We start from the raw sequence: 21590 nt of genomic DNA, 5'->3' as shown, positions 1-21590 counted from the left end.
AAAAAGAATGTATCCGGTCGAATTCAAGGATTCCACCACTGAATAAAAAGGAACTGTCCAAATTAGTTGCAAGTGGTCATTATTTGTATTAATTAGTAGTATGGAAGTACAACTAACTACATCGAGTATTTAATGAGGTGTATTAATGATTATATGGAATATAGTCTCGGAATCTGAATTATACCGTCACAAAACATTGAATATAATTATTATTTTCATAATAAGAAATCTAAAATCTATTATAAAGCCTCTAATTGTCTCAATCTCATCAAATGTCATTAATCAAATAACTGAATACAAAATTACTATATTATTCTTTCTCTATTTATTATATTAATTAATTATTGAAAAGAATAAAAGTAGAATTTTATTATCTTATCTTAACTTTAATCAATCAAATCAAATATTTTATTCTTTTTGCGATATTATTTCACTTCATATTCAAATATTTTAACAAACATAATATTATTTATCTATAAAATTTCATCAAATCAATTAAACGACCGTTGTACAATCTATATTATCTATATTATTATTTTTAATTATATTTTGACCCTCATTTAAATATATACAAGATGAATTATAGTACAAGCACACAATACATGCATCATTATACTAGTATTTATTAAGTATGATATGATCGATGTTCTTTAAATGCGAAAAATGATTGTAAATTGGAGAGAGAGAGAGACAAATTCAATGAAAATAGGGAAGAGGACGAAATTCTTGATGAAAATATAATTTAAGTAGCTTATGAAATAGGGGTATAAACGAACCGGATCGAGTTAAATAATAGGAAAATTTTAATGTTTGAATTTGTTTCGAATTAAGTATATTCGAGTTCGAGCTGGATTCGAAGCTCGGTTTTTTTTTTTTCTCGAGTTCAGCTCGAAAGGAAGTTTGAGTTTGAGTTCGACTCGAAATCTTCGAATCTATTCGCGAGTTGTTAGAGCTATTGTTAGAATAATATATATATATATATATATATATATAAAATACGTAATTAGATTATATTAATAAAATATTAAGGCTCGCGAACAATCGAACAAATAATTTTGAGTTGAGTTCAGTTCGGAAAAAAGTTCAAACTTGTTCGAGTTCGACTCGAATTCAATAAATTTGAATACAAATCAAATATTTATTGAACGAGTTCGAAAAATTTGCGAACCGACTCGATGATGCTTAATCTGAAGTGACCGAGACAAAATTGGCCACCAATTTGAAGAGTCTGTAAAATGCTGGAGAAAATCAGCAAGCAAATCATGAAGAAGACAAATATGCATGATAATTCGCAGTCCTTGTAAAACAACGAACCCACTTCACTAAAGCAAACAAAATAAAGTAAAAACTTTTACGAACTATCCATCCAAATAATTGGAAAACACCCGTCTCTCTATTATTGTTTTTCGAAAAATCTTTTACCGCTTTTTCAATACCACATCCTTGCTTTAATTCTTAATGGAAAAAGCACGTAGCTGTTCCATTTCTTCTGTGTTTCCAATGGGCATTTTGCCGTTTTCTGAACAAAACTGCAGAAATGTTTTGTTTTGCTGCTTTCTGCAGAGGCAAAAATGGGGAGCAGGTTCTGAAAAATTTCGTATTATCTTATCCCGTACTCAATATGATCTAAATTATTGCCTGCGAAGCCAAATAATTGTCCTATCTCAGTTTCTTTGTCCCTGAGATGGAATAAATGTGTGACCCTTTTCCCCGGCCATATCGCCGGCCATGCCGTACCTGCCTGCATGTAATTGTGGACGTACGTACCTTTCAATCGGTACTGAGAAAGTGGAATAATTTGTTTCTGGCTTAGGGTTTTTATTCCTTTTATTTATGGACAATATTGATTGCTGGTCCTTTGGCTGCAAGCTTAACTAGGGCTTAAAACAGATTTCAAATCTGTGAGAGCTAGAACATAAAAGAAAAAGAAGAAATCTTATAATTTTTTTTTGAAAGCTAAAATATAGGTTTTGCTATTACGAGAAACACAAAAACTCTTGTGAGACGGTCTCACAGATCAATTTCGTGGGTCGAATCTCTTATTTGGGTCATCTTTGAAAAAATATTACTTTTTATACTAAGAGTATTATTTTTTATTGTGAATATCGATAGGGTTGACCCATATCACAGATAAAGATTCGTGAAACCGTATCATAAGAGACTTACTCTATGGGAAAATATAAATTAATTTAATCAAGTATTTATTAATCGATAATTTAATAATTTATATTTTAAATAACATATATTTTTTATTCAACGAACATAAATTTAATTGAATAAAAAATGGTTCCTTAAAAGCTACATGTGTTCCTGAATATCCAAATATTTTCAGCTACATAATTTTTCCAATGTAAATTTGTACACAGAAGAACTGAATTATTTTGTGAAAACAAAACTATGTTTAAAATAATTTTATGAAGAATTATTGTAATAATGACTTTTTATTTATTTAGGTACGCGCGATAGACTTTGTTAAGAAGACTATTAAAAAATTAAGTGTTGTCTTGTCATAGTTTTCATTTCCTATTTTTCCGAAGTCAAATCTTAAAGATAAGTCTCAATGACGTGATTATAAATTAAATATATAATAATATAAATAGCACTGCATTTACCACGACTTTTTTAAATTATTATAATACTTATATTTTTAATATTTAAAATCACATTATATCGAAATAATAATTGTAATATGTGTGTGTGTGTGTGTATACGATATTTTCTCTATTCACGGATTCATTTTAAACGTCTTTTTTCATATCGTCAAAACAAATATAAGGATTATGCTATTTATTCTCCAAGAATATATTCCCCCCAAACACATCTTCGGCATAATCAAGAATTATATTTCGCAGTTGATTTATAAAAAGAGGTTTAATATTTAATTTGATAAAACATCAATTATTCAATTTTTTACCGCTTTATTAAATACCATATTATTATGTTATACTAATATTACCCTAAATATTATATAATAAAATATAAAATATCTCACAAATCATTTAAAATCATACAATTTCTCTCATAAATTATTAACTCCAAATTTTCTAACACGCAACACACACACACACAAAGACTATACTAAATGGATTCTTGTAATTCTGTCACATTGTTTAGCTAGACTTTACATTTTACATTATTGATCATATAAATACATATATTAAAATAAGAGGCTAGTCGATGTCCACATGAGCCAATGGCAAAGTAATCAAAACTAAATATCGCAAAAACCAGTATTAAATTCTACTATATTTAACGTGCAAGCAAAAACCAAAATCGATTCCAAAAAAATAAAAAATATATAAAAATCAAGATTTGATGGATAAGTCAAAGACTGGTAATTTTTTTCAAATATATTATTCTTTTTTTTTATTTAGATATAAAGAATTCAAATTTGGAAATCGACGCTTGGCTAATTGTTTGACATAAAGTGTGTTAGCTTTTAATTTCCAATTGTAAAAAAAAGGTTATTAATAAAAGCAGGTGGGATTTAGTGTCACAGTTTTAGCACACATCCCATGAGAGTTCAGTGAGCAGGAATCCTGGCTGGAAATAAGAAAACAAAGTCCCATAAAATATGTCAAGGGCCATTGGCTTATAAAGAAAGAGAGACTTTCTTGAAACATGGAACTGTTTTTGTACAGACCTTCTAATTAATCAAGTTTCTACCTTAATAAACAGCGTTTAAAGAACATGATCATAAATCTAAATAGGGGAAGGGGAGGGAGAGGATGAAATTCTAACGCTAACATGATCACAAAAACAGTTCTTTTGGTTTCCTCTTCAATTTTTGTTGCTCCATTGGGCATTAAATTTGGGGCACTTAGGACTGAAATAGCAACGCACAACCCTGGAGTTTAGAAGCTCAAGAATTGGTGCAAATTTCACGCAGCGGGGTGTTTTGTACTGGTTAATTGAAGCACCGAGGCTAATGGCATAATCCATGAGCTTATCGAATGTTCCGGCTTCCACGACTTTGATCTCAAGTGGCCCGATTGCCTCGTATACTCGGTTCTGGCGATACACTGAATCAAGGGACTCTTCAATGGTGAAGCAGCAGTCTTCAAAAACTGATGGAGGAATTGGGGTCGATCCATTTTGGCTAAGCTCCCAGTACAAGACATAGTGGCCTGGAACTTTTGTCGTGTCTGCATAGCTCGTGTACTCGGTGAGGCGTGCATCGAATGGAATCAAATGTGTCGTAGCATTTTTCACCGCGTTATGGAGCTCTACTTCATCCGTTTTATCAGAATCGATGCTCAAGACAACGTTTTTACGGCATATGAAGCTGAACTGCGGTGCATTGTTCTTGAATCCAGTCACACGAAGCACATCCCCGACTCTGTACCTGTAAAGCCCTGGGATTTGAGGATCAAAATTGAGTCAAACACCGTCAAAATAATCGAACCCCATTATTATAATGAAGGACTTTTAACAACAAAAAAAATACCTGCATAAGTGGTAACAACCAGTTCATATTCTTGTCCAAGTTTAACATCAACTAAGTCAACCAGTTCTCGCTGTTCTTTCTCATCAAGGGATTTCTGCATTGCCATGGAATTAATACCATTGGAGGGACAATTGTTTCGATGCACAGGCAAAAACTCGAAATAGGCCATGGTTGGAATGAGGGTGTAGGATACATCGCTTGGCTTGCAAAGAGGGTCCAGATTGACACCAAAATAACACTCTGAGGAAGCATACATCGTGCAGACGAGGGGTAGACCATTGCTGTAGTAATCAAGAGTCGGAATGTACTGTGACATGGTCCCAGTCACAATAACGTCGATATACTTCGTGTTAGGCCACAGTTTAGTGATGATACCCAGCCAGGACCCCTTCCCACATTCGGACTCGATGAAATCCGCCAGCTTCGGGTCCGGCTTTAGGGTCCTTAGCACTGCCTCTCTCACAGATGGATCAGTGATTATGGAGTTAAGAGTCCCGATTCTAATATCATTGCAAAGAAGGGTGTAGTGCTTCTCCAAGAACCGGATAGCACGGATGAAGCCGGAGGCGAAGACCGCCCCAACCCGGAGGACTTCCTTGTTTTGAATAAGACCACAAAGCATTTGGGAATACATGCTTTGGTAGGAATCTTGGCAGAGAATTGTTTCATTTGGGCTGGTGTAGTTTGTGTAGGGATCGTAGGGTCTGTCTTTGAAATGGGAACTCTTGTAGTAACTGGTTAAAACGGGGCGAGCCAGAAGGCCACTTGGGGTCTTGGTCTCGCATTTTATAAACAGGAAATACATCCCTTTGCCTTTGTCCAAGCCTGGAACAAACTGGCTCATCACAGGCATCAAAAGGCTGTAAAGCAAAGACCTCCTCCCTAGTTCTTCCTCAATTGTAGGCATCATTTTTCTTTCCCCAGCAGATGTCCCAGAACTGCATATTAAATTAGAAAAAAAGAAGAAAAAATCAACCCTTTGCATCCCAAACTTTAAAACACGAAAAGGAGAAGGAACAGTAAAAAGCCACATGCAAGATTAATGACCGTCTATATATATATTTCATATAAACTCAAAACATATGAGAACTGAAAGTGTAAAGTGCGTATTTTACCATAATTACTATTAAAAATAAAGGCACTCAAACCTTGTCAAGAATTCAGAGATAGGCTCCGAGCAGAGAATGGGAGACTTATCGCCATTGGCGATGCGGTTAATATCAGGCAGAACGTCCTCGTAAGAGATAACAGGAATGATTTTCTTGAAAGCCTCTCGATCAATAAGCCCGTTGAGTCCATGCCTGTTGAGGTACTCAACATGGGCATTCCTGGAGAGAATTTCAGAGAGGACCCGTTTCTGGACATCATCGGCATTCTCGGTCACTTCTTCAATAAACTCCATCTTTTTCTTGTTGTTATCTGCCAAACTGTACTCAGTGGTGGTTTGTTTTGGTGCTTCAGGCATGATTGGTTCTCCAAAAAAAATTTGCACAGGCCAAGAAAGAGGAACTCTGTTAATCTATATTGAGTGAGATGGAGAACTAGCTAGAGAGAAATAGAGAGAAACGCAGCTATGGAGGTGGGAAGAAAGAGGTGGAAGATGAGGCTTTATATAGAAGTGAGCAAGGGGAAAGGGTGTGGTCCACTTCATAGCATTTTAGGAAGCTAAAATAAAATATGATGGCTTTATCGTGAATTTTGATAGGAATTGGTGGCAAGTCTGTCATTCTATTGTCACGCAAGACTTCTACTAGGGGGAAACAAATAATTTGATACATGTAAAATTTCAATTTTAATTATTGTGAACAAATTATAGGGAAAACAAATATGAAATTGGTTTTTATTTGGTTTGTATTAAGTAAGCGCTACATTACGCATTTTATTTAGTAAAAAGTATATAGTTAGTATAATTTAGTGTAATAAAAAAAACGACATTGTAATATAACTTTGTAGGCTTGAAATCTTATCCAATCTCCTTTTGAAATAAAGTTAATTAAAGAATTAAGATTTGAATTGGAATAAAATATAATCAAAGTGTGGAATGAGGAAGCAAACTGATTAGACACAATTTACAAAAATTCTTTGGGCGATTGTGCCAAGTCATGCCACATAAATAAATCACTTCACTTTGTCTTCGTTTGTTTCTCAGTGTCCATTTCTTCATATATATTCACCCGTACCCATCTCGATATTATTCTATTTCGCTACTAATTAGAAGCACTGACAGAGATTTTCTACTATATATATATATATATGTATATATATTATTGGTATTAGCAGTTTGAATTATCCATCTTGTGGTATTATATTTTCTAGTAATTAATTAAAGTACTTGGGGAAATGTTGAAACAAAAAATAAATAAAAATTGGGATGCTGCTAATTCCTAGGAAGGTGGTGTGCGCGTATTGCGGTTGTCGTTACTCGTACGTAGATGGAAATCCGGTTCGGGATCAACGTCCAGTGGAAGTCGACCGGCAATTCCCGATTATCCCGCGGTGTGGGAATTCATGTTACATGCATGCCTGTACTACGGGTGTTTCTCCACACGGAGGCAGCGATTAAACTGGCTTCGTTTCCCGGTAACATAAAAACTGGCTTACTTTAACGGCTTTCGGACTTGTAACGGTTTTCACCATCAATTTCTCGTGGGTTAGCAAGGTAAGCAACAGCTGGACACCATTCTTGACAACTGTAATTATTATTATTATTATTATTATTATTATTATTATTATTTTGAGTCTTAAACTCGGACTTCGGTACTCAATTCGAAATCTCGTCCGAGTGAAGGAAAGAAAATACACAATTCATTATGATTTTTTTTTTAATTACAAAAATTTTAACGTTTTAATTTAGTGTTATATTCAGGATCGACCTCGTCGTATACATGAGGTATATGCGTAGAATGCAAAATACAAAATAAATAGATTTTGCATTGCGTGAAAATATTGTAAAAGAAAGTGAGGAGGACACATATATATGTGGGGCAAATAAGAAGATAGAAGAAGAAATCGCACGAACGACTTTCAAGATATCATGTTCAAATTTATACGCTTGTATGCATACCACACCCAATTCCAATATCGTCCAAAAAAGCAACCGATTGCATCACTAGACATGATCTTTCACACGATGTTGAAATCAAATTCTCATTTTTGTTTTTGTTTTTTTAAAAAAATCCAATTGAAGAAAAAGAAAATAAAAACCCAAAGAGAGACACATTAATGAATTCAATAGTTTTATTTTATTAACTAACTACGTAATCTTTACGATTATTGCAAAAACACCTTTCGTATGATATAATTCACTAAAAAAAATATCACATTATTTAATCCAATTTGAGAAGATGTGTTTATTCAACGTAGCATAAGCATTCACCACTAGTTGTACATTATTGTACCCAAAAGCTTGATGTTGTCAACAAACTTTGCGCCAATTATTGGTGCGAACACATACAGATACATGCATGTTCACTAGTATTAATGCAACTTATTAATGACACTAATTACATATATATATCTTCTACTTTTACTCGGATAAATCTAATGAATACATTTGTTCGATCTATATCTAGCTACTTTTACTCGTACTATCTTTATGTCTTGTTTAGTTTTTATTTTAATCAAGACATCTTTTGCGGGGAGTTTAAGGTAAGCAAGCTAAAAATAAATATAACAAAATGGAAAGTCAATGCAAAAACAAAATATCTTGAATTCAGACAACATGATATATAGGAAGTTGAATTGATTTAGTTTATTAATATATGTCAATAAAATATATTTTTTGTAATTAAGGGTACATCCCACAAATTCGGGCTCCGGAGTTCAAGACTAGACGACTGTGCGACATGACGCCATGCACGCATCATTCTTAACCTACTTGGTCTCCGCCTGTCCTCGTTTTTTGTTAGAATTAATCCAAGTAAAAGTTTTATATATATATATATTTCTTCTTTTTGGGTAGGATGAACTAATAAGTTTAATTATTCACACTTGTTTACCGTAACGCCGTACGGCAAAAGGTTTTGACTCGTCAACTTTTGGCTAAGGACAAAAAGTCAGCATAAAAATTAAAACACACACAAAATATCGAATTCTCAGTATAATAAGAAACAAAAAATCCCACCATTTCACAACTAAAGCATTTATCATTCAACCACTCGTTCCGTTCCTCCTCCATATAAGTTATATTTACAGACCAAAAAAATCAACAAACAGAAGAATATATAATTGCATAAGTTAACTGTATGCATAAAAATTTCATATTCAACATATTCTTTAGGCTCATTTGCAAGGGCGGAGCTAGGTTGGGGGCTAGGTTGGGCTCTAGCCCCACCTAAATTTTTTTTAAAAAATAATAGGTATGTTTTATTTTAAAAATTTTGTTGATTAGCCCCAATCCATTTTCTCTCTCTTATTCACTATATGCACTCCTATGGCATTTCCGTTCTTCTCCCTCAAGCCATCACAATTTTCATTACTTGGAATGATTGTAGCTTCAACGTCGGTCTTCGATTTTCAAAATCGATTGTATATTCAAAAAACCCGCAACATAAACTTTCTTTTAACACCAAATTTTCGAAGTTTTTTTCGTCTTGAAATCGGCCGTTGTCCATCGGTCGTCGTTTTTACCGGAAATCGTGATAAAATCTTAATATTAGACTTACTACATATCGCTCTTGTTGTTTAAAGTTAGATTTTGAATTTTAAAGGTAATTTCAGATTTTAGTGTTTCGAAATTTGGGTATTTTGGTTCTTTTGAATTCTAATAATTGATATATGTTAAATTGATGATTCTATGTACTATATTTGAGCCGATTTGAGGTATTGATAATTTTTCGGAATTTATTTGGTCATTATTTCGAATTTTCAGATTTTATATTGGGGGTTTTCGATTTTTAGTGTTGATTATTTATTATTTGGATGTTTAGATGTTATAGAAAATATAAATGCAAATTTATGAAATTTTGTAGGAATTTTTGAAAAATTCAGAATTTTGTAAATGAGATTTTCTAACTTGCTGTAAAAATGTTATATTTAAATGTATTATGCCTTAGGATTGTTAAATGTTAACTTCGAGAATTGTTTTGGAATAATTATAATTGTTCGAGGTTTATTGGATTAACGTAACAATTATTTAGCGTCGATAATGTTGATTTGATTTAGTTAGCCATAATAAGTTAAATTAAGAAAAAATGAAGAGAACAACTTCAATATTGTTTTAACTCCATATTTTTGAAGGTATTAAATATTAAATACTCTTGTTCTATGTTTTCATGAAGTCAATGTTTACATATTTTTTATTTTAAATTTTTAGTTAATTATTTATTTTATTAAATACTTTATGGGACGGAGCCAGCCTCAGATAATTTTGAATCCTGGCTCCGCCTGCTCATTTGTACCTACAGTTATTCATTAAATAGTAAAAAGTACGTATTGGGAGGTGTCGAGAGGGCTGAGGAGTGACCGACCGGTGGACCAATTATTAATGCAGAATAGAAGCAAGTGGGAAGCATAATACTTGCTGCGATATTTATATAAATATTTATTATTGTATGTGAGGATTTCTTGGAATGTTTACTGTGAAATATATAAATGTTGCTTTTGTTGTGGGAAACAATTACAGTCTTGCAAATCTTTGAACGTTTCATTTTCACTTTTGCTTATATCTACAAATTCATGATATATGTTATTATAATCACGTTTTGTATCAATATCATATTAATTATAAAATTAAATTCTCAGTATGTTTATTCTGAATAAAGCTTTTCATTTAATATAGTAATAAACATTTTACTAGCCAATTAATTATATAATTTATATACACTCTTGGTTTTACTTCCATGAGACGTTGCTGATAAATTGTTTTTTGAGTGCAATTAATTGATTATTGTGGTGGACGAACAGTAAAATATGAAAGCATGTCATATTAGTTTACACAATCCCATGCATGGACGTAGCTGAAATCAATGCGGTCAATTACTAATTTATCCACCATGCTTTATACATACTCCACGTCAAACAGCCCTTCGTCGGGCCATGAGCTTCTTGAACGTGCGCATTTAAGTACATGTTAGATTCTTCATTAAAACAAAACCAAAAAAAAAAGTGAAATGGAAAGAAAAAAAATAGACAGAAATTTGGCCGTAGGGTTTAATTGATGGCTATTAAGGTCCAAAATCCGAATTATAATAATTATGTTATATGGTTCCCTTTTATCACATGCGTCAAATTATGATAGCACGAGAAGGTGTATCAAGTGGCACTTTCTTTTTGAGATTCTAAGATTTTTTTAATCCACGTAAATACACTATTAATCAATTTTTGGATTATGGAGCATGTAGAGTAAATATATTACTGAAAGTGTTTTGTTTAATAAATATTGTGTGTATCAGATTTAATTGTTGATTCAGATAATGCAAAAACCTCGTAACAACTTGTAGAGGAATAATATAATACACAAATAAATAATTTTAATTAAAAGTAGCACAAAGATAATTATGCACAAGCGTCTTAGGGCAAAATAATTATTAGAAAAGAAATCGAGTTTATAAAATCAATATTAGTGAAGAAACAAAAAATTATCTTTATTAACAAGTCAAGGAAGTAAATAACATCCTAAAACAATTTTTCAATCAACATTTTGTATGAGTGTTGTCTTAAAATGTATCCAGCACGTCAGGTAAACACAGTGAAATAACAATACTTCGTCTTTGTGAGTTCTTCAGAAAATTCTTTCTTTGTTATCTCGTATGTCACTCATCTCGCCTCACTTTAGTGCAACAATTATTCTTCATTAATATATATATATATATATACACACACACAAGTGTTGTTCTTGATAAGATTAATTGAATATATTCATATAAAATAAGGAAATTAGTATTTAATTAGGAAACAAATTCTTTTAAATATTCAAGATCAAATATACAATTTATGAAACTCAATATTTTAGAAAGACAACTTTTACGCAAAATCTTATCCAATTTTTTTTATAAAGGAATCGTGTCTTACATTGCAAGTCATGTTTCCTTTCAATTATGTTTCAAAAAATTAAATTTTCTAGTAATTAAACAATGATATAATGTGTTATAAACTTTTACATGAATGAAGTGTTACACGAGCGTAAATCATATAAAAATAAAATTATCATAGGACATATAAACTTGGGTGATAGTGAGTAAATAAAGTTTTTGCAGTAAACTAAACTATTAAATTCAATAATTATCTCGATTAATGTTTCTTTTAAGTCCATATTAATTTTGAACGAGTAAAGAAGTAGGAAACACACGTGTCTTGTGGAAATACATATATACATAACTTATGATCGATAATCACAAAGTACGATAATTTAATTTTTTGTCAGCTTTAATGTCAGTAAGTCGTTTCACTTGCTAAGGCATTAGTTCTCATAGAAAAATTTATATTGAATATGGGGTGGACTTTAAAAAAGAAACCCCCCTTTTCCTTTAATTTGTCTCCAGGATATTTTATACATAATGTACGTTCTACTGTTGGAAACAATATCAGTGGATAACACAGACTGCAGCAATTCCACAAAACAAAAGCCAGTGTTGTCTTGTCTTCCCAATTTTTTTTTTTAAAACAAAATTTCTCAATCTCCAAATTACTACCAACTTTAGTTATTCATACTGTACATCAAAATGTCCTGTATCGAACAGTAACTACTACCGTCGAGTTGGGGTTTAGTCGATGTGATATAACATACTTGGTAGACCGAACATTCATACTTTGATTTGAGTGTTAAAAGTTCGATTTTTTTTTTTTTTAAATAAATTGTTTGTTTTTGGTTTTTGTCTTTTGATTGAGTAAAAAACAAAGAATGGGAGAGTTTTTTGCCCATTGAGTGTTACGCGGGGTCCGGCGCAAACGCTATTTTTCGATAGAATCTTATACTAATTACTTTATATTCGTCTTTATTTTTTTTTTTTATAAAAATAGTTAATTCAAGTTTTTTTAAAATTTATTGTAAGCTATTATAAATACTTTTAAACTCCGTTTTCTAATCTACGTGGAAAAATTGCTAAAAAAATTAAAGAAAAATAAATAAATAAATTTCAAATATATCATCCGAGGGTATGATATATTTATCATATTTAAACTTACGGTTTTTTTATTTCTCTAGATTAATATATGTGAGGAAAAAAGAAGATTGAAATTGATATATAGTTGATATTTTCTAAATACGTGTTTGGAAGTGGGAATTAAAATTTGATAGGTTAAAAAAGGGCATTTCACTTGTTGACGAAAGACGCTAAATCAAAATAATGACACGAACAAATGGCATATAATAATGGGATATATATTATTTGTAATTCATAATTAAGAAACTTAATTAAAACTTTTAGATTAGTATTACTTATTTCAAAATTAAGTATTGATCAGTTACTAATAATGCAAAATGATCAATTAGCATCTTGTTTGAAAGGATAATTTTTACAATATGGTATTTTTTTTTGAAAACCCTAGCAATTAGGAGGAAATAATGTCTTCTAAACTGCCAAAATTCAACAATAAACCAAACCCTAAATGGCCTACATTACTATGAAATTATTGCATTGCAATTAAATAAAATTCGGTTATAGGAAAGAATACCAAGAATCCCGATGGCAGGTGGGCTTTACTACCATTAGTTACATCACAAAAACTATTGTGAGACGGTCTCATTGATCAATTTTGTGGGTCAAATATCTTATTTGGGTCATCCATGAAAAGGTATTAATTACTTTTTATTGTGAATATTGGTAGAGTTGACCCGTCTCACAAATAAAAATTTCGTGAAACCGTCTCACAAGAGACTTACTCTAGTTACATATATTTGATGGAAGCTAGCATTTTGCTACGTTTCATTCGATTAATGTTCGTTATAACTTGATTAACAAATATATTGCAAAAGACAACGTCCAATTCAGGGGTGAAAAAAGGTTTAAAAATAAAAATATTTTTCTAGGTTGATAATTTTGAAGAAATTTTAATTAAAGTTAATTTAATTTTTATGTTTAAAAAATTGAATAAAATATAGTTTTAATTTTTTCAAGTGGAAATTAACAGAGCAGCAGCACCTTGAGTAGTAGTTGTTTACTTCCCTGAAACTCCATACATCGAATTTTTTAATCGAGAATTTTAAATGTCATCAGAATATTGGGGAAAAAATACACGAAGAATTTTGAACTTTTTTTAAAAAAAGGTTTGGATGTGTTTAGATTGGATTTGACTCAAATTATAACATTTATGTCAAAAAAAAAAGGATATTATTCTCGTAATTATATTCAGTTAAAAATGTAATTGAAAGTTAAAACAGTTTGTTAAAGGGAAATTAATTAAAAATGGCCTTGGGGTGTGATGACAAATTCACATGGCGTTGACAAAAGAATAAATGAGTTTGTCTCTCACTTTACATGGTAAGGATTGGAAGACTCGCGATGGCATTAAGTGTGGCCCAAAATCATTATGGCCTAACATGTAGCTAAGGAAGACGATAAACCCATTAATATAAAGTTACAAAACATGACAAGATAGATCAAAATGTGATACTACTAATTAAACACACACACACACACATGTGTGTGTGTGTGTATATATATATATTCAACCACCCTAGCTAGCTATTCATGTGTGTATGCTGTGCATCGATTCTACGTACGCTTTAATTTATATATTCTCGTTATTGATTGCATGTTTGGATTCCCTATCTCTTTGTTAGATTTGTCCCAGCTTTCAAAATCTCTAAATGCAAATTTTATTATATTAAATTATATCTCGAATCAGAGCGAGGCGGGCAGGAATTAATTAACTAAAAAAATGCATGCATCAAGATGAGTTGGATGCAATCTAGCTTTATATATACAAATGAAGTGCGTGGTTCACTAATCCCTCTGTCAAAATTACAAAAACAAATTCTTCTCGTGAATGAGGGGCCACGGGGTTTAGAGTAAAAATAGTGGTGAGTGTTATTAAATGAGGATAAGGCCTTTTAGGCCATCGTTTCATGTCGCAAGTTGGGTAAACCGATGGGGTCAGAAGAGAACAAACATCCCCTTGACCACCAAAGTACCCCTCAAAAGTGTACCTCAGCTCTTTTATTTGAACTCATTTTTCTAAAGATACGCCTAGCTTGCTAGTCTCTATAAAGTTAGCATGCATCGTGCTTTGATTTTCGTCCGCTAACTTTTATTTTGCCATTGAAAACAAAGGCTCTCATTCAACGTACGTGGAGAACACATTCATGTAGAGGTTGAAAATAATTACGAAAACACATAGAGGCACAGTACTCTTTCTTGAAATTTATTAGTGTTCGTTGGGGGAGATTACTGTATTTTCCATTACAAACAGTACTAGTAGGCCATGACCAAGGTACTAAATTCTGGTGGAGTTGATAATATTTTTTCAACGTAACAAGATATTATTAAAATGTCTTTGTACGAAATACGAGCATTTCTTTTATTTTTTCAATGTGTTATTTTTCAACAAGAAGGCTGAGTATATAATAAAATAAATTGTTCGGCCCATGTCTTAATTGGTGAAATAGGTAAATGATTGATCAATAATCAGGAATTCGATTATCTCTATCAACATTTTCAAGTACGAGCTTGTCACACATGACTTGTACGTTCAATATGGTTTATTTGACTAACATAGTTTGCGGTTCTTATTTTATGTAAATAAATAAATTATTGGGGGCACCACACCTTATCCCCTCATCTGCATCGCCCCTATCTCCGGACCCTTTCTCGAATACAAGCATCCAGATGGGGTCTTAGGTGTAAACGCTAAACAATGGTTTAGCTTTGCAATGTTTACATATTATTATTATTATTATTATTTTCTCACATTCGTGTACTCTCAGTATCCACATGATTGGCATAAGCTCTCGAGTACAGAGACTATCGGGTCACACGAGCAGGATGGGCCACTTTGGATCTGGCCCATTTTACGGCAGGAACAGCTGTAGTCTAGGCCCAGTTTCAGCTTTCTTGAATTCCTTCCTATCTCCTTGGACATTTGCTAAACACTCCTTTTTGCCCTGGGACTAGTTGGACTCCACCATTGTCAGGATATTTTTATTTGTTTCCTTTAAAGATATGTTTGCCATTGTTTAAATATATTAGATCATCGTTTCGCTTCTCATTACCCACTGATCAACTAAAAAGTTTCGGGGTTCTAAGTGTTGAAAACCTCAAAATGTTTCTGGAAAATCCACTTTACCAAGGATAATTTGACAGAGATTGGAACATTTCACATGTATGGATTCAAGAAATAAGTCTTGCTCTCGGGCCGACAAGTCTTAAATATTCTTCTTAAAGACTAGGAAACAAACAAGAGAAACTTCACAAACAAACTCATACTTATCAACAAGATTCTACATTTTTCTTTCAACACCAGAGTTACATTATTGAATCGCAAAACAAATATTTTTAAAAAGAATTTCAATTTAAATTTAGTTCATCCCTTAAATACAATAAAATTATTTACCAAAGTCCTCGAGTGGACCTTTCTTGAGGTCTAGCCATTAATCATGCAGGGCTTGGTCCTTGGGCTGTTTTGGAAAATGACACTATCTAGCCAGAAGGAGTTGAGTAAGCTCACAGAACATCTAATATTTTCTAGTCATGGGTGCAATTTATCTGCAGTAGCAAGCATTCGTGGCTCGGCTTCATTAATTCATATTTGGTGGATTCTACTTAAGCCCAAAATCCCATCTTCGAATGAGTGTTTTATGTGTGTGATTCAATATATTACTGTTTCATCCTTCTTGGGGTGGTGGTGTTGAAACTTGAGAGATTGCAATAAAATTTGGGCCAGACCCAAAAGCCCAATGTGTTAGATTTATTTATTTAGGCCCGAACCACTTCTTTAGCCCACGGTCCCTTGATGCAAACCCCTTACGACTCGATTTGGTGAAAGATCTGTTAAATATATTCTATTTATATTTATAATAGTAGAATATTTTTAGAAATAAATTAAAATCAATTGAAGATATACAAGTACATGTACATGTGTTTTTTGATACAAATATAATCCAAACATATATAACATAAATTTTTCTAAAAATATGCACACACATACACACACAAGTAGAGTACGATATCATACTTTCTCACTTCTTTAAACAAAAATGATTCATTATAAAGGCGAGCCAATATTGTTTCATGTATGATATCAGAAATTTGAGATGATTTTAGCGACGGTTTTTTTTAAAAAATTTGTGGTGTATATATATAACATAATTTTAATTAATTGCTCCCGCAATTGGGTTTGTCCAGACAAGTAATTTCCTCCAACAGTAGAGGACAAGAAAGGGAAAATAATAAGAATATTTAATAAAAAAATAAAATAAAGTAACGTAAAAATCAAAATCTCACCACATTGACCTAACACAATTCAACTTCCAAATTTGAACCCAAAGAGTCAATTCATATGTTGACAAGACACTTGCCACTAACTAAATTATCTGGTTAAATAAGTAATACCCATTTTTAATGGACACATATATATATACACTGATTATATATTGGTAGACATCTTATATTGACTTAATTGGAAAAATCGGAGTCAACTTCCAAAACTATTCTGCTTAGATGCTTGAAATAAAATTGATGCGAGACAACCAAAGTGATAAATTTCTTCTCTGTCACATCAGTTAATTATAGGGGAAGTTGATGAAAAATCTCCAATCAAAATATTTCTTTGAGTTCACTCCCTACCCACAAAATTGTGGTACTATGTCATACAAAATGTGGTACACTTCATGTGGAAATGTGGTACTAAAAAAGTACCAGGGACTGAACATAAAAAAAATCGACGGCTAAGGACTGAAGGTCAATTTCCCGTTAATTATATATACTCATGGCATAATATTTAGTTCATTAAGGTTTCATTTGAATGGATTGATTCTAAATATATTCGAATGTGTATTTTTAGTTTTAGATATACAAATTCATAAACTTTAAATTCATTTATCGTATGTTTATATATATAGTGTTTTATATTAATTAAGATGCATTACAAGTTCATCTAATAACGAAGACATTTGGAATTTATTTATATTATTGTCTAATTAATATGTAAATAAATAATATACGGATTTAAAATTTCATCCATTTTTTCATTATCAACAATAAAATTATAATTAAAATTCATGTATTTCAAATCAATCATCATGAATACAAGCTGAGTGGCTGATCAGATTTCAATAAATTAACTCCTGGTTACTACCATTATATTTACATGTTTTTTCTTTGATACTTTTGACTTGTGTTATTAAACGTGACGAGTTAGGTATAAAATGTTAGGAAAAAACTGTGTTTTGGGTGAAAGCTTGAAAAACAAACAGTTAAGTAACTCTTTGGTGGCCATATTAAACGTGTAAAATCAATCAAAGATTATATTTATGCATTATTAACCCATCACAATATTAAGCTATATGCATGCATGATACTTACAATAAAAAAAATTTATTTTAAAAATAAAATAGATATGATACTTTTAAATATATTTCTTTTTCAACAAAATAATAATAATAATAATAAAGAACACGTAAGTATTAAAATTTTCACGTTAAAAAATATGATAAATTTTAAAAAATGTAATTTACAGATATAAATATTGTCCCGACTAGAGACTTTAGTTTTCATTCAACTTTACATTCAAGTTGACCCGAAAAGTAAAAATGAGTGATTCTCATGAGATTAGAAAAATGGAGCCAGGGGGAAGCTAGTATGACCAATCGTCTTCCTCACCCGACCCGACTCGACTCCCACTTTGGTCAGCAATGTACTTTGTTCTTTTATTTACCCGTTTGACATGTTGCCCCCTCATGATTAAAAGGAAAATCTTAGGAGTAATCAATGTCTATTTGAAAGACTTTGCACACCTGTCTACTTTGTCAGTATTCACACATCAAGCTTGCGTCATAATTACCTCATTTTCAGGACAATGTTAAATAAATAAACTGTATTTCCAAGCGACAGGGTTGCTTAGGTATAAAATCAATGTCTCTTTGAAATACAGTACGATGGATCCAAACGATGGAGTCGCTTAGGTTCTTACTAGGCATTGTTTTCAAAATTTACTTGTTTTTTTTGGGGGGAAAATGTGAATTCTGATATTTGTAGTGTTTATATTCTATCTAAATTTAAGTATAAATTATGTATTTAAAAATGGATAACTTCTGTGTATTTGTAATTACTCAAATACATTTAAAAATAGTCATTTTTAAATATAAAATTTGACAAAGATTATTTCCTCAAATATCTCTTTTTTAACATACCATAAATGACACGATATCAACTTTTTTTCTCATGTTTAATAAATAATATAGACGCGTGACTATCTATTTATATATCTATATTTGTGGTGTGCAAATAAATTAATTTTTATCTACAATATTTTTTTATATTAATTAATGTTTGTATAAAAATTAAATATTATGACTAAATAAGGAACTTTATTACATTTTTCGAAAACTAATTAGAACAGTTAGTTAAGTCGGATAATTTTATTTTTTAAGTTTGTAATATATTATTGTTCATTTAAATTTGGATAATGAAACAAACCTTTTTTACCTATTAAATCTGGGAAAATTTGAATTTTTTGAACAATTAAAAATATGATAAAATTAAGATAAATACATCCCATCGAAATAACCATTATCGGTTTTTTTTTTTTGTTGGGATTATTTTCGGGGAAAGAATTATGAAATCTTCGCCATTAATATATAAATAAATAAAAAAAAGAAAAATATATATAAATAATAAATAATAAATAATAAATAAATATATATACTGGTAGGCGTATATAATGATGAATCAATGAAATGATTAGGAATTAGAATTAAGAAAGAAGATGGGATGTAATTTTGAGCTTTAACAGTCGGGATCGCTTTCAGGCTCTGACTCATAGGACAAGTTGGGACCCTCTCCACCCGCACGCGCATTTACCGCGTGGACCCCATTCGTTGACATACCCTAATTAAATCGAACACACCTAACCTATTCCAGTCCTGCTTCGCCACCACCGGCCCGCCGCCACCACTCTCGTCTTTAAGTATTTATTATCATTAATTAGTATTTATTATCATTAATTACTAATAGATTAATTATAATATTTAATAAGTTATCATTTCTGGGTGGAAATCAAATTGACCACTTGCCTCAAATTGTTTTCCTTTCTATTTTATTCGTTGCTTCAAAACTTGTCAGCCCCCTCGACGACTCTTCACAATCCCAGCTATTTAAAATCATTTGTAAGCACCGAAAATCAAGTGGGCGATACTTAAATTACATTGTAAATTTGTATAAGTATTAAAATATGTATGATGTGAAAGATTATATATTACTCGATTACACATTATTGTTCATTAAACATTTGATTCAAGTTTTACAAATGTTTAATGGGGGTGTATTCATTCTATACTTTCAAAGACTTTTAATGATTTTTTTTAAATGATGGACTTTTGTGGAGTTGATGGATTTTTATTGACTTTTATGGAATCTCATAGAATTGTAAAACAAATTTCATAGACTCTTATAGACTTTTTTTCAAGATTTTTGTAGACTTTTGTAAACTTTTTCATAGAATTATGTGAATTTTGTAGTTTATAATTGTGATTTATTTTTTATTAATTTTTTTAAAATAATTATTGGACATAGATAACCTCTTCAGTTTTAAATTATTTTTTTTAATTTATGAATGTAAATGAATTTTACTTACATAAAAGTTAAATCAATTTAATTTGTGAAAAACGACAAATGAACTATCCAATTTATTNTTTTGGTTCGGTATACCGAAAATTTTGGTATAGTATCGGTATGAATTTGCTTATACAATAATTTAAGATATAGATTAACTAAAATTAAAGAAAATAATTAAAAATAAAATGTTATATAATAATTAATAAAAAAATTAAATTTTAATTATGTTTTTAAAAAGTACAAATAAAAAGAAAAATAAATAGATGAGAAAAGAATGAAAGTTTGTATTGAGTATGTGAATTTAGGAGATTTCTCAATTAAATGTACATACAAATCTTTAAGTTGAATCATAGACTTTTGTTGACATTTTATTGTTGTACCTTAAGCTATAATTCTTGTACTTAATAGAATTCCATAGAGTCATTAAAAGTCTATTGACATTTTGAATACCTATAGACTTTTGGTTCGGTATACCGAAAATTTTGGTATAGTATCGATATGAATTTGCTTATACAATAATTTAAGATATAGATTAACTAAAATTAAAGAAAATAATTAAAAATAAAATGTTATATAATAATTAATAAAAAAATTAAATTTTAATTATGTTTTTAAAAAGTACAAATAAAAAGAAAAATAAATAGATGAGAAAAGAATGAAAGTTTGTATTGAGTATGTGAATTTAGGAGATTTCTCAATTAAATGTACATATAAATCTTTAGGTTGAATCAAAGACTTTTGTTGACATTTTATTGTTGTACCTTAGGCTATAATTCTTGTACTTAATAAAATTCCATAGAGTCATTAAAAGTCTATTGACATTTTGAATACCTATAGACTTTTGTAGAGTTTTTAAAAGTCAAGTTTGAATACCACATGACTTTTTAAAATTCTACAAAAGTTTACATTGAATACCACTAAACTTTTATGGAGTATATAAAAGTCTAGTTTGAATACCTCTATACTTTTAAACTCCATAAAAGTCATTAAAAGTCTATAACCAATACACCCTCCTAAATTTATAAATATATATATATCTTCTCATTTCATCTCACGAGCTAAATATTATATATCACTCATATGGTAACATCAAGTCCTGAAAATATTGCACAAGTACCAAAAGGTTACGAGGATATTCTTGAAGATATAGTCGAGGCAATAACTCAAGTCTCTGTCCTTATAAAACATTTTGTCCATAAAACCATGACATAGTAGTAGCACGAGTCCGTATCTTTTGAGGCACATTATTTTTTTTAAAAAAATATTATTATAATAGAATAGAAAACTAGAAAGAAAGTATGAATACATTCACCTAAAAAAAATATAAAAATATATGCTCGATCGCTAATGGATCGGTGGTCCTCCAAGGTGAATGAAGTCATGTTACTATCGAACACAAGTTGTAAGATTATTAATGACAAATTGAAACTTGA

At 30.8% G+C, this 21590-nt stretch overlaps 1 protein-coding gene across 1 annotated transcript; it reads right to left on the bottom strand.

Moving 5' to 3' along the window:
- Window positions 1–3587: 3587 nt before the first annotated feature.
- On the bottom strand, window positions 3588–6023 carry LOC140988951 (indole-3-acetic acid-amido synthetase GH3.6-like). Its single transcript, XM_073458068.1, has 3 exons — window positions 5596–6023; window positions 4448–5385; window positions 3588–4355 (listed from the first exon to the last, which is right to left on the bottom strand). Exons 1-3 carry the CDS (start codon window positions 5910–5912, stop codon window positions 3781–3783), a joined length of 1830 nt encoding a protein of 609 aa, XP_073314169.1. The 5' UTR covers window positions 5913–6023; the 3' UTR covers window positions 3588–3780.
- Between the last annotated feature and the right edge of the window lie 15567 nt (window positions 6024–21590).

The sequence above is a fragment of the Primulina huaijiensis genome, chromosome 11, assembly GCF_012295235.1.
Source record: "Primulina huaijiensis isolate GDHJ02 chromosome 11, ASM1229523v2, whole genome shotgun sequence".
Lineage (NCBI taxonomy): Eukaryota > Viridiplantae > Streptophyta > Magnoliopsida > Lamiales > Gesneriaceae > Primulina > Primulina huaijiensis.
The sequence above is the reverse complement of the archived record's forward strand: the minus strand, read 5'-3'. Positions and strand labels throughout refer to the sequence as shown.

Excerpts from the sequence above, each read along its gene's own strand:
- LOC140988951 (XM_073458068.1), bottom strand. The coding sequence starts at position 5,912 with ATGCCTGAAGCACCAAAACAAACCACCACTGAGTACAGTTTGGCAGAT. Across the intron at positions 5,386-5,595 it reads ATCTCTGAATTCTTGACAAG|TTCTGGGACATCTGCTGGGG; the intron begins GTTTGAGTGCCT and ends TTTAATATGCAG. Across the intron at positions 4,356-4,447 it reads GGTTGTTACCACTTATGCAG|GGCTTTACAGGTACAGAGTC; the intron begins GTATTTTTTTTG and ends CTCAAATCCCAG.